The sequence below is a fragment of the Notothenia rossii genome (assembly GCF_949606895.1).
Source record: "Notothenia rossii genome assembly, chromosome: 7".
NCBI classification, from domain to species: Eukaryota; Metazoa; Chordata; class Actinopteri; order Perciformes; family Nototheniidae; genus Notothenia; species Notothenia rossii.
The window spans coordinates 19,100,081-19,114,770 of NC_136905.1; the positions used below are offsets into that span (position 1 = coordinate 19,100,081).

Here is a 14,690-nt window from a genome sequence, read left to right on the forward strand (position 1 = left end):
GGAAAGCCACAATATTAATATTTTAACTCAATAACATTAGGTGACATTATTGTGGCACATCAGTAAAGCCTTACATATAAATATATAAGGTGACAGACATAATTTTATGAATTTTAACTGAATAATAACTGAATGAGTTTGTTTCACTCTTAGACCAGCAGGGGTACCAAATCTATGCAGACTGCTGCAGTAAGTACATTAATTAACTTTCTCATCGATGTTTGTCTGAATGAATATGATACTATTAACAATCATATTATTCCTATCAGCTGTCAATCACTGTTATGATTCACATTCATTTATTATTGAATAAACTATATTTTTTGGAGGAGTTAATGATGTATGTTCCTCAAGATGCTTGCTCACCCTCCTTTTTGAAGTAATTATATCAAAATTCAAAAGATTCAAAGGAACAGTTCAGCGACTTTACTGCAAACAGTTACAACCTTGACTTTACATCAGAAAGAACAAACATTAAGGAAGTGACTAACTGCATCAGTTAGGGTTAAAAAACGTGTATTCAGCTAAAACATATACATCACTGCAGTAAGTTATTATCCAGTGGAAAGTCCTTACCTACTGGCCTAGTTAAATCAAAGTGGTTACCTTTTTTTGGCTGGGCAGTGTAGTTTTACACACCGTCTTATTTGACTTTCTCAGGACTTAGCACTGTTTTTTGGGGGCAGACCCCCACAAAGAAAAATATATGTATAGACACATAAGGTCATCATCTTAAAGGTCCCATGTCATGCTTTTCCGGTTATTACCCGTCCCCTTGTGTGTTATGAAGGTTTGTATGCATGTAAACGGTCTGCAAAAACTGAGTCAAAAACCCTCAAAATACACCCTGTAGGGAGTAAAACTCCAACCCAGAAAAGACCTCCCCAAAACGCCTCGTTGGAGATTTATCATGTTCTTTCTAGGCATCGTGACGTCTGGATACCCAGTAGCCACGCCCAGAGCTATGACGCACCCTCTGCCAGCCAAGCATATATACTGTTGGAATCACAGGTTCAGTAGAGATGGCAAATCCGGATCCTTTTATGGACTCGGAGTCTTATGAGTCAGTCATTGAAGAGATCCGGATCATACGAGTCATTTGAGTCATATGAGTCATATGAATCAGCATCACCAAGACAGTAGAAAGCCTACCGGTGAAACCGAAAAGTTGTTGCATTTCACGAGCATATTCAACTGATGTTATATTAACCTCCGCTACACAGTGCCTTTTGCTGTAATAAAAAATGTTGATCACAAAAAAAAGGGTTATTTTGCGATTTGGCGATTCTGAGTCTGCTGTTGACTCGTGCATGAGGACGAGTCTGCTTGATCTCTGGATCTGCTGCTATACGGTTACGGCTCTGAGTCCGCAGGAGTCTGCTATGTTTTGCACTGTGAGTCAGGATTTGCGGCTCCCGGCTCCCGCGGCTCTGAGTCCCCACGAGTCTGCAGGAAGTTTCACTGATCCGCGTCCCCTCCCCTGAGCCAAACGATAACTTCTGGAAGCTATCCTACTTGCTAAAGGGTAGGCGGATGGACTGGGGTACGTTGTAATGTTATTTTACATGTTATAAAGAGAGTAGCGAGTGACGCAATTGATAGTTTTAATTTGTACGTCACACCAGGTGTAGGACTCAAAGACTCGGGTTAATGGAGAGGGGAGACTCGTCACGACCAGCTCATTTCTAGGATCCGGGTTAATGATCCGGATGAATCAGGACTCGCCCATCTCTAAGGTTCAGTTCAAAACAGTGCTAACTGGGCTAACAAAGTTTCTAGCGTTTACATACATCAACTAGTATGTCAGCAGATGGCCTTACATGTTTCTCATAGCAGGAGAATGTCTGCATTCACACACAAAATACTCATAGACAGTATACTCCTAATATGAACCGCTTTTGTTCAGGAGCTCAAACAAGCCGTTTTAGAGCAGAAAGTGAATATCGGTGAATACGCATAATTTACAGAGATGCTGTATACGAAACCAATGTGAGTTTGGAAAATTGCACAGTATAAATCTATTTTAGTATACCTCAACAATGGAATTATGATCAGTGGAAATGGCCATGACATGGGACCTTTAACAGTTGTTTATGCTCATCGAGTCATCCGTGAGCAGAGCATCAAGTTGGCATGCGGCGATTGCCATCTTGTTCAGCAAAACGCCTCACAAACTGATTACCAACAGCTTTAGTGCGTTTTGATTCAATGCTGAGTACAGCCAAACTTGACAGTCTCTTCTCTGGCATTGTAGACCGCAAATACCTCATTCCTTCCGTGTACTTGAGTCCGAATGCTTTTCGTTTTGCGCCGTCCCGTTCAGATGAAATAGCCGCAAATCATGTTTCCAAGCTCCAAGGGAGGGATTACAAGACTCGCGTATTGTGCTGCATTCACTTGCACTCGGACATTAGAGATTGTCTCTCATAAATGTCTGATGAGCCACAACTTTTCTTTCAAAACAAAGGGGGGGAGTTCATTCTAAACTGTTGAGTAAAACTTTGTACACGAACTATGGAGAAATGTCACCAACATTTAAACAAATATTAAAGGTGGGGTAGGTAAGTTTGAGAACCGGCTCGAGATACACTTGTTATATTCCATGGAATGCTCTTAACATTGAATATGAATATTTTAAGTGCTTTGACAAAAAATCCATAAAAAAACCTCATCTGCGGAAATTGTCAAAGTATCGATTTTATGTTTGCAGGGAAATTATGATGAATCACCTGTCCACTAAAGTGGACGTCATGCATCACTGGCTATATTTCAACTACAATTCATACTGCCACTGCTACTATTGTTCTTGAAAATACTTCATTTGCAAAATCTTTTTGGGCCGTAAATCAATATACTTATGTTATTATAATGTAATTTTAAGTTTGCACATCTTTATTTATCATTTTTTCCAAATATACAAGTCTTCAGTTCAAACTTTAACGCATACTGTCCACCTGAGTGGACATATAAACATTTATTTTTCTAAATTTGAAAAAACTAGATAAAAAGAAACTAAAGTTAAAATCAAATCAAGTTTTATTGATATAGCTCCTTTATAAACGATTTTTGGTCGAGCCAAAGTGCTTTACATATAATAAAAATAGCCTACAGTAGAGACACTTTACATCTAATACAACAGCACACATTGTTCAGAATATCAGTATGAGAAAAACGACACCCTCTATCCTTAGACCCTCACATCGTACAAGGAAAAACTTCCGGAGAAAACCCACAGTTTAAAGGGAAAAAAATGGGAGAAACCTCAGGGAGAGCAACAGAGGGAGGGATCCCTCTCCCAGGACGGACAGACGTGCAATAGATGCCGCTTGTAAATCGAAGAGATAATACATTTGAAATCTTGTTTTTCATGCCCCAAGAGCAATAAAAACACTTGGTAAAAAATCCTGACTGGATGCTTTCATAATTCATGCATGAAAGGGTTTTTAAGACTATATAAAAATACACATAAATATATATAAAATATTTTTTTATTTTACATTATCACCTCTGCATTGGATGATTATCGGATAACTTCATAACGTCTGAAAGCAGAAGTCTGGGGCAAATAACTGCAAGTCTCTTCAGTGTGCATGTCACAAAACGAGTTGCATTGTGGGACATGCAGTTTATGGACAACGTGCTCCTATAAAGCGGCATGTAACCGTATAAACGCATTTTATTCTTTCAGAGCTCTTGCGGGCCACTGGCCACATACAATTAAGTCGAGGCCGAGGGCCGAAATTGGCCCACGGGCCTTGAGTTTGACACCCCTTCTGTAACAGGGTTCCTGCAATTTCACCAACTCAAATTGAAGAATTTTTAAGACCTTTTTAAGAACACTTTGAATAGAATTTAAGACCTATTTCACGGCAAGAAAGTATGAAGGAAAATTGCTATGAAAGAAGAAATACGTCCCATAATTACTTACAAAGTAAATGTATTCATGTTCAACATAAGAACAATGACTAAACATAACAGCATAACAGTACAGAACTGTGTTAGTTTGTTAGATACAAAAGTGTGTATGTGTGTGTGTGTGTGTGTTCGGGCTGTGCAATTAATCGTATTTTAATCGCAATTACGATTTTGGCCTGCCACAATTACGAACATTAACAACATAATCGAAAAAAAGATTATTTAGCTTTGCTAGGTTGTGACAGTGCACTGCAACATATTTGATCTAATTAATTTTAGTCTAATTTATTTTTGATGGTGTTTAACTACGGTATTTAGCATCTACAGCACCTCCGCTTTTAGGGTTGACTTCGTAGACCCAAACGTCACCCAGAGGTCCCACGATGTTGTTGCAGGAGCTGCTGCACTAGCTAACTCTGCACTAGCTAACTCTGCAATACCTAACACTACATTAGCTAAACAAACGCTCATTTTATTTGCAAAAGGGGCGGCGGGCTTCAAACACGTTCCCCCCCCACTGGTTTCAACCAAGCACTAAATACGAGGTTTTCCAACCAAATACGGTTGAACATACACTTCCCCATATTTATTTGTAAGTAGATTCGAAGATACATACATTTCTGACTGCTGCTAGCTGAAGCTTGGTTGCTAGGTTACTGGCTGGGTGTTCTCCGATTAGGGGCCGGGGGAAACAAAGTTAGTGATTACTGTTTCCATGTTGATTTATTTCAATACAAATTGTTGGGGGGAACTGAAAGGCTATTACCGTACTGGTTACTTTGCAGCCCGGACATTTCCCCCAAAACACATTTAGACGTAATCGCAACACAGAAGTACCTTTCAAATCCGATCATTTTTAAGAACTTCCAAATCATATTTAAGACCTTTCTTATTTTTTTGGTCATATTTCAGACCTTTTTAAGGCCTTAAATTCAGATTATCAAATGTAAGACTTTTTAAGACCCCGCGGGAACCCTGTGTAAGGTGTGCACAAAACCCTTTTGTCTACACGTCTTCCTAATGGATCTCTGCGGGTCTAAACCACAATCTATGTTCTATTGGTATTGGGGATCACTAATACATGGAAGCTATTGAAAATAATCTTCGAATATAAGTATTCATATAAAAAAGAAAAAACACAAGTCCTACTTTTTAAAACTATACTTACTTGTCCAGAGTAAAAAGACCATATCGAATGTCTCTCCAATATCCAACCTACGAGTAATTTAACGTTGTGTTTTATGAGTGTGTGTGTGTGTGTGTGTGTGTGTGTGTGTGTATGTGTGTGTACAGACAAAAAGAGGCAGAAATTATCATGTCCTGGTATTATTCTGTAAACTTTTCACCTTTATTTTCTACATTTGGATCAGCTCAGTGTGGAAGCCTGGACATGTCAGTGTAACTTCAACCCCCCCAAAGAATCTGAACATCGTTACACACCCTCTGTCGCACAATCAAAAAAACCTTTCACATCTTTCCCATACAGTCACTCGCTCAGAAATAAAATCAGTCGACAGCCTCCTCTCACCACCATGTCAACAACGAAGATGATCCAGTGTCCTATGTGTAAACCCTCCTCCACTGGAGGAAGCTCAAATGGTGAAAACCTTTATGAAACCGCCTCTCCTGCTCTGACTCGCAGGAGTGATACAAAGAAACAGAATAAAGAAAGCATGATGGTTGAAAAAAGACACACTGATGTAAGCGCTCAGCTGTCTGGCTGACTGAGATATGAATAGTGAAATACTGTGGGTGAATTTGCACAGTGAGATATGTAGTAATGGATTAAGATATGCCTGCTGCCGCTGCTGTGCTCTCTGTAATCCACAGTTCAACTCCACACTCCCTTCAATGCTCCACAATTATTAATCTGTCCCTGATTAAGTCTGCTAACACCTCAGCGACGTCTCTTTGATATTCTAACAACCGCTTTCCAGGCTTCCTTTCCTGCTGCAGATATGTCCCCGGGAGAGTGCAGAGACTCGGCTCTGTTTGGAAAATAAAAGCAGCTTCTGCTCTTATGTACAACAGACGCAGGGACACGCTGATCTGACGTCAGTCTACGCTACAGGCTGTTTGTCCAACAGCGAGGAATCTGAGAGCTGTTTGTTCTGGTAAACAGGGATCTGATGGACAGGGGATTAGTACTGAAGACATACCCTTAATCTCAATCACACACACACGCATCCATCCATCTATCCACACACTCCACTGGAGGAAAGAAGCCCTTGGAGTGTATTTTTTAAGAGGTCATTGAGAAGAAGATATGACAAAATGGATTAAAGTATCAGGCTAGAGCCACCTTTTCCTATATGTATACAGGATGTGTGTGTGTCTATGTAGTGCCTTATGGGACATTTCCTATAGTTTAACACTACATAAGGCAGTGAATATCAGTTACTGTTCTGTGTGTGTGTGTGTGTACTGTATGTAAGCTCTATGTTAAACATCTTTAAAGACGACAGACAGACAGACTAGGGTTACTGCTCTGTGGCACTCTCACAGGACAAAGCAATGTAAAAACTTGACATAAAAATCTCAAGATATCACAAACATCATATTTCTATCTCTAGATCTCTGCGGATGGCAGACGTCGGGTCCTTTCCTTTTTTCAGTTTGTGCAGTCCCGTAAAAATTCCTCAGCGGGGAAGCTTCAGTCTGTAGGATGAGAAGCCGAGGAGTAACACCAGAGGGAGACATTCACTGCTGCAATACTGTAGGAGGGGCTCTGACACACACGCACGCACGCACACACAAATGCGCTCTTCTTCATAGTCGTTCATTTTCAAAATCCTTTACAAAATTAATTAAAAAAAATCAACAAAGGCATTCAGCCCCCTTCTCAAAAGCATACATTCATCTCAGAGAACACACACACACACACACACACACACACACACACACACACACACACACACACACACACACACACACACACACACACACACACACACACACACACACACACACACACACACACACACACACACACACACACACACACACACACACACACACACACACACACACACACACACACACACACACACACACAGTCAGTAAACGTGATGAGTTGAAGGGTAGACTGCCGTGTCCATTGAAGCTGTGAGTGAAAACCTCCTCTCCACTGGTCTCATATCCGCGCCCAGCGAGCGAGTCACTCTCTTCAGTTTAAATTCTCTTTAAAAAAACAAAAAACAAATGTAAAACAACAGCCATCGTCTCCTAGAGGGAGTCTTTCCTCTTCTCTCGCTCTGAGGAGGGTCAAACACGCTCCTCCCTCTGATCTCTGGCAGAGGTAGTACCGTCCAATGCGTCCTCCTCTCTTCGCGAATCCCCTCGTGGGAAGTCTTTACTTTCCTTGTGCCCGAATGTAATAATAAACACGTCTGTTCCCCTGATTGCTCACTCTGGGCCGCTGTGTGTATGAGTGTGTGTGTTTGGGAGTGTGCGGAGTGTGGTCAGAAGACTTCCGGTAGTGTGACGTTGCGCAGCAGCCACTGTTGGGAGCGTGTGTGTGTGCAGTCTTTGACGCAGGGCACCTGGCTGTCCTCCTCGTTGGCCTTGTCCAGACACTGGTTACTGTTGACGTGGATCAGGCTCAGCTTCTGAGGAGAGAGAGAGAGAGAGTGTGTGTGTGAGGAGGGCAAAAATCATGCTTTTGATGTAATGATTGGAATTCACAAGGGCATGTTAATAAATACCAATCTGGAGGCAGAGTGTCTAATTGTTTTCTTTTTTTATGACTTTAATTTTGAGGCGCAATTTAGTTTTGATTTTCTCAGTGAGAGGCATGCTGTGGTTTGAGTTGTGTAATGTGATTTATAATCACCCTAAATCTGACAGCAATAAATATTCCACCAACTGAAATGACAAGTGGTCCTTATGGTGTCACACTGTGTTTACTCTGGAAACAAAATGTTTCAGTTTTTGAAAATATCTGTGAAAAAGAGTCCCTTTTTATTTATAAAGAAATAGTTGAAAACAGTTAAAAAACCAACAAAAAACAAGATGAAAATTAAGGTGTAAACAATTCCTTTACTTAGTTTGTTAGATAATCAGCATCTTATTTGCGTATTTTTCCCATCAATTGTTCTCTTCCCTGTATATTATGGGTAATAAATGTATTTTTTGAACAGTGCTTCTGCATGAGGATATTGCTTGTTGTACACTACAGTGATCAGTGTATCCAAAGTGTAGTTAGTATGTGTGGGGACATTGAGATGAAAATCACTTTGTCTGCTTTACGGTTTTAATTTCCCCAGTGTTATCGTTGTTTTTCACACGAAACACAACAATGATAAGACTCCATACTATATCACCTTCTAGGATGTCTGGTGTGCATTAAAACGCAACTTACTCTGAAGTCTGCAGAACAGAAACCAAAGTCTATGTACCTTTCAAGACCTGCATGAAACACCCTCTGGGCTTGTGTTCATATTTGTACATTTACTGTACCAGTAAATCTAAAACAGATTCTCCCACTCACCACGGGGTCGTAGTCCCAGAGCTGGTTGCCTTTGAGGTGATGGCACTTGAGCATCATGACGGGTCCGTTTAGTTTGGACACGTCGAGACACAAGTCGTCTGTCCTGATCTCCTTATTGGCCGTGTAAGAGAAAACCTGCGCATAACAAACAGAAGTTTAAAAACACTACTCCATTACTCCCGTTAGAAATAAAGACCATTTCAGACACTTCTTTCTGCAATTTGGCAGAAGAGCGTTCATGTTTAAAGCCCCAACCGACTGCAATACTTTACCTGCTACTATTAGGTCCCTTGCATCATTGGGTATGTTTAAGCATGTATTATCATCTCACCTTCAGCTGGTCTGCTCTCGTTATTGATGAAACAGATCTATTAGACACTACTGTCGATCAAATTGTAATGATTGTATGTATTACTTCATGAATTTTACTTAACAGACTGTACGTGGTTTGTCCTTGTTTGTCATGCTTTGCTTTCTGTTATTTTGTTCATGTATGTCTGTAAGACGTTGCTTTTGTCAGGACCCCCTTGAAAACGAGATGGGGCGTCTCAAGGCGTTTATCCTAATAAATACATTTCATCCTTTCTGTCAGTACCCAAAGCTAAGAACCAGATTTGAAGGGTTGGAATATGAATCAAATCCTTGTTTTGTGTCAGTATGTTTCTTTCTTCCTCAGATACCTGGTTGCCTCCCATGCCGTGGCAGTTGAAAATGCCGACTTTCTCATTCTCCTTTCGGGCCATGTTGTCCAGGCACTGGTTGGTCTCCACATTACGGATCTGAGCAGAGCACACACAGAAAGAAAAAAACATTATGACTTCAACAACGAGCCACACCTCTAATTCAAACAGATACAGATTCATTGTGTTTGCTTGGATCTGAGCTAATAGGCAGTGAGTCACGGATGCATCTCTTGTCTGAATGAGTTACCTCTCCCAAGGAGTAATAGTGTCTGGGGATCTGAGAGTCGGGGTAGACGTTCTCCAGGTACCAGCTGAAGGGTTTACATTGGAGCTTTTGTCTCAGACCCGTGCGAGACGTGATGTCACCGTAGTCCACTTTGGTCACACCTGGACACACACGCAAACAGACAGTAACATAAAGGTTAGCCTCTATGGCACTAAACTACCTTCATAATGTCTGCTGACTGGCGGTTAAATCAATGTTACCATGTAAGGATTATTGAAGGACTTAATAGGTCAAGTACAATGAGGCCACACATTGATGAGAAGCACCCAGACCCAATATATCATTGCAAAGAGTTTTTATGTCCTTTCAAAAAGCTCAAAAAGGGCTATTGTTACAGTGACACATGAATATGAAATCTCTATAGACTAGGTGGAGCTTGCTTCCTGGCAGAGGGCAGCATCTGCAGTCTATTTGGTTTCATGACACTTAAAAAAGAAGTCCCAAAAACATGTTGTTTTTATAAAAGTGTCCAAACATTTGAACCAGTCCTGCCAGCTACTTCACTTTGTTGCCAGTAGTTATGTGTGGTTCTAAAAAAGATATACGAAATAGCTTGTGTTGGGGTAGCTGCCCTGAGTATTCTGGTCGGATCCCTCTCTGATGAGTGTGAAGTATCCTTGGTGCACATTGTTAGAGGCTGTGTTTGGTCGGACCAGCCAGTGAAAATGCTATCAAAGTTCTCCCGAAGAGCTGGAAACATCCCTCTAGTCTAACATGCAGCACAGCCTGGTTACAGATCTCTGAAATGTCCGCATTTCCTTTTTTCTTCAATGATTCATAACCGTCTAGTGTTGGTTCCCCTGCTGGGAAACCACCAGAGCTAACCAGAGCCTAGCAGACAGCATTAAGAAAGGGAGAAACATCTAACTGCGACCGAGCCAGACATCTGCAGCAGAAATAAGGCTCAGAAAGAGTAACAGCCTGTACAGGTTGCTGTGAGTGACATGAATAATCTTTGAGGCAGTATCCTCGATTGACATTGTTGCGAGTGCTCTGGGCATGGCTACCATTAACGTCTTTGGTGTGGACTGTATTGACTATGATGGACACCTTAGTTTCGACAGACTGCTAATGGCTAAAAAAGACCCCTCCCAAAACTGAAAAGACTAACATGAACACTGGAAATGACTTCAAAACAAAATGATTGTTCACTCTGTCTATCAGGCCTCAGCTGTTAAGAGTCACAGCATGCAGGTGGGTAAGTGTTACAATTGCAGCATCCGTTACTTTCCCAGCCTGCAGGGGGCCACATTAAAATATCAGCTGCTGTTACTTTTCTTTATTGTGAACCGAGCAGATTTGGCCGGCTCTGAACAATACCATTACAGCTCCGACGAGAGCCTGCTAAACGATAATGGAATCATTGAGTGTGTTCCAAGCAAGTTTTTAAAAGGTGCTTAACCTCTTCAAATATTTTCTATTGAGTGTCTTTTGCTTTACTTTTGGCTGCGTCTCCTTTGCCAGCTTGTGTGTGTGTGTGTGTGTGTGTGTGTGTGTGTGTGTGTGTGCAAGTCAATAGATGCTTAGAGCGTGAAATTACTCGCCGCCCCCCCATCCCGCTGCAACCGCTGCAATATCGCACTGTCACCGGGTTAATGGAAAGATCACACCTGCTACAGAGATTAAACTCCACACATGAGCACATGCATGCATACTTTCATTAGCACACACACACACACACACACACACACACACACACACACACACACACACACACACACACACACACACACACACACACACACACACACACACACACACACACACACACACACACACACACACACACACACACACACACACACACACACACACACACACACACACCGGGGGAGATGATGTAGAAGAAGTTTTTAAATTCATCCATCCAGACTTCTGCCAGGCGTCGGTTGTTTTTGTTGATGATCTGTCCCGTTCCTCCAGGAAACGTGTAGGGAGTTGCCTTTCTGAACACATGGCCCACGTGAGAGCATGTGACAATCTCTAGAGTCCCACCGCACTGCCAAATCTGTGAAACACAACAGATTTGGCATCAACACACACATGGAGTACGTGGAATAACCACACTGTGAGGCCTCCGCTGGGAGAGGTCGGAGTTGTGACAGTCTGAATACGTTTGCCAGTCATTTTGACGCCTGACAGAGTATTAGCTAAATCAACAATTTAGTCAGAGCAGTCAGTGTAATGTGAATGTGTGTGTTTCAGACACTCCTGAGTGACTGCCAGTGCATGGAAGAATACAGTCATGGGAGTTGGCTGCTCGTGTGCTCACTCACTCTGAAAGAGATTTCCAGGTTTTCTCCTCCCCAGATGTCCATGCCTGCGTCATAAGTGCCGATCTCCTGGAAATAATCTCTGTCTATGGAGAACAAGCCGCCTGCCATGGTGGGGGTCCTGGAAAGAAAGGAGACAGCCGTGTTAAATTGAGAGCAAGGTGGGTTAATGGCACTTAATTCATTGAAGGCCTGATTTTTAAGAGGTCAGGGTTTTACTTTACGCTGCGCTCCCTGTTTTTTGCTGTTTTCCTGTTTTGTCATTCCCTGTTCACCTCCCTGTTGTGTGCCAGTGTGAAATAGACTCGAGGCTCTACCCTATACTTCCCACTAAAAGAATGGTTTCCTTCTTTTTATATCATGCTTATTTTCTTAACTGCCTGTTTAGCTTTCATCATACATCCAAGTTCCCTTTCCAACACATAATACATCGCACACTAGAGGCCACACAGATGAGACATATCCTGAGTGCACAGAGGGTAAAGCGTTCGGCTGAAGGTAGGAAATAATAAGAAACACAAACAGAAGCCCAGGAACAATACACACAGATGTTTTTTAACAACTATAAATACCGTAATACAAACCATTTATTTATGATGGTATAATAAACCACAATAATAGAAATGTGTGCTTTTCTTTTTACTTTAAGCTCTCTAAACCCTTAGCTTAACATTTCTTATTAAAGACATTCCTCTAAACAGTGACCTAAAAAGAGACGTCACAAATGTGTTTATTTCACACTGTGACATTGAGATAAACAAAAACACCCTACAATAAAAGCAACAACTGTAAATACAGTGCAGTATTTTCTACTAAGAATTTAAACTTTTCTCAGCTTTCGGTCTGAAATAACAGCTCAGTCGACACAAGGTCATTCTGTGTGTTCAGAGGACTTTTTATACGTCTTCTTTAAACCTTGGATTAAAAGGAAAACTTTCCAAATGACCTCAGACTGTTGCACAGTACTGTAAATTACAAGGTAGACAAGCCCATAATAACCAGTTCAGCTGTCAAGGTTTCCTCCTCTGCGTGACTGAATGAATCTCATCAGTGTAACAGCAGCAGGCCTGTGGCTTGTCATGCAATACATAATGAACAAAGCGTTGTTGAATTAGCAGCTATTTTACACCAAATGCAGACGTGAGAATCTGTTACTCTTTTCCGACTGATTCCATTTGATCGACTCATTTCCCACATGCTAATTCTGCACTACAGGAACTATAATGGTGCTAACTGAAACCTTATAAACCGGCTTCATTCAGAATACGTGTTTATGTGGTAACGTTTTTAAATCTTCTCTTTAATATAGAAAGATTTCATAACAGAACATGGCTTATGTAAATCATGTCATTAGTCTTAAGCACTTCATCATATCCTACCCTGATCCTACAAACCACTTTTGTTTTTTAGGACGTTTACAAAACACCCTTAGGAAACTGCTGTCAAGCCTAACTGTGAAAAACAACCAAAAACAGCCGCACGGAGCGTTACATAAGACATATTATGCGTGTGACCTTGAATAATGCTGTAAAGCGAGCTTAGAAACAAGAGCAGGAAGAAGAGATGATGGACAGGCAGGAATCAGCTCTGAGCCGTGAGAAATGATGGCAAAAAACAAGCTACACAGAGTCTTACATAACATAAGCATTTTGACTTAAGCCACAGAGGAAAGTTCAATCTATTCCGTGAGTGTTTCTGCCTAGAGAACGTTTTAAGATTAATAACTGTGGTAGAGTCTGATTGCTCAGTGCAAATCAATTGTGAATGCCTTTCAGCAACGCTAACGCTCTCAGGCTACAAGTTATTATAAACAGCTGACTGACAGAGTTAGTGAATGATCATGTGGTAATTTATTAATGATTCAATCTTGTCCCTGTAGGCACATTCTCTTCTCACTTAACCACACAGGGAAGGGTGAGGGTCAGCTGCACAACATCACCCTGGGGCTGCTGGGGATTTAAAGAAAGTTTAAAAGATTCCTCAAAAAGGCAAGGCCCACCCCCCGGATCCTCCCGCTGTGTCACCCACCTGACTGGCAGCGTGCGGTCTCCTTTGCGGCGGTCCATCTCTCTCTGCGGTACAGGGTACCAGCGGAAGTTGAGCTTCCAGTTGAAGCCCCCGTACGTCATGTCGGATCCCGCCATGTACTCGAACGTGTCATCACTGATCACATCGATGATGGGGCACACCACCGTACTCCTACGACAAACATCAACATGGCACATTCATCAGCCTGCTGTCCATCACTCAGGTAGTCATCAATCAGAAGTAAACCGTGTGTGTGTGTGTGTGTGTGTGTGTGTGTGTGTGTGTGTGTGTGTGTGTGTGTGTGTGTGTGTGTGTGTGTGTGTGTGTGAGAGCTTGAGCACCTGTTTGCAGTAAACCAAGAATAAGTCATTAAGAATGAAATAATCAACGGGACAAGCCCCCTGCAGGCTCAACAAAATTGTATTGATTTATTTGAGGTAGTATGTGTGTGTGTGTGTGTGTGTGTGTGTGTGTGTGTGTGTGTGTGTGTGTGTGTCTTACTTGTCTTGCTTGATGCGGGCGAGCAGAGGCTCCAGCCACCCTGTTGTGCATTCACAATGAGCATCCAGGAAGGTTATGACCTAGAAACAGAGAGAAAACATTAGACAAACTGAGTGGTGCACACACCATATGGTGAGCAGATCTCTGGGTATGGAAGTCACATATGTGCATGAGCACACACACCTGGCCCGTGGAGAGCGACGCTCCCTTAAGACGAGCGCGAATAAGACCAGACCGCTGCTCCATCCTCACCACTCTGACCGGGACTTCCAGCCTCCTGACGTACTGCTCCAAGGGCCGCTTCAGGAAATCTTAAAATATACAAACAAACACATTTATGTAATAGAATAATGAAATAAACACAGGTAAGCAAACAAGACAAACTCAGCTAGGCTGTACCAATTGTCAAAATATATCAAGTGTAGATATATTCATTTTATTATTATTAATAAAGCTTCGAATGTCCTTCTTGCAAACAAAAAATCACAAAATCTTTGATTCAAAAAGTATTTTAA

General features: G+C 41.7%; 1 protein-coding gene across 2 annotated transcripts in view; it reads right to left on the reverse strand.

Moving 5' to 3' along the window:
- Window positions 1-5,233: 5,233 nt before the first annotated feature.
- galnt1 (UDP-N-acetyl-alpha-D-galactosamine:polypeptide N-acetylgalactosaminyltransferase 1) overlaps window positions 5,234-14,690 on the reverse strand; it is a 46,622-nt gene continuing 37,165 nt past the window's right edge. For both annotated transcript variants that reach the window (XM_079691649.1, XM_079691648.1), the window contains exons 6-14: window positions 14,359-14,486; window positions 14,176-14,255; window positions 13,675-13,845; window positions 11,650-11,767; window positions 11,201-11,381; window positions 9,335-9,474; window positions 9,085-9,183; window positions 8,405-8,539; window positions 5,234-7,523 (exon numbers count right to left, since the gene is read on the reverse strand). In XM_079691649.1, the coding sequence (XP_079547775.1) occupies window positions 7,377-7,523; window positions 8,405-8,539; window positions 9,085-9,183; window positions 9,335-9,474; window positions 11,201-11,381; window positions 11,650-11,767; window positions 13,675-13,845; window positions 14,176-14,255; window positions 14,359-14,486 (1,199 nt within the window). In that variant the 3' untranslated portion in view covers window positions 5,234-7,376. The remainder of the gene's footprint in view (window positions 7,524-8,404; window positions 8,540-9,084; window positions 9,184-9,334; window positions 9,475-11,200; window positions 11,382-11,649; window positions 11,768-13,674; window positions 13,846-14,175; window positions 14,256-14,358; window positions 14,487-14,690) is intronic.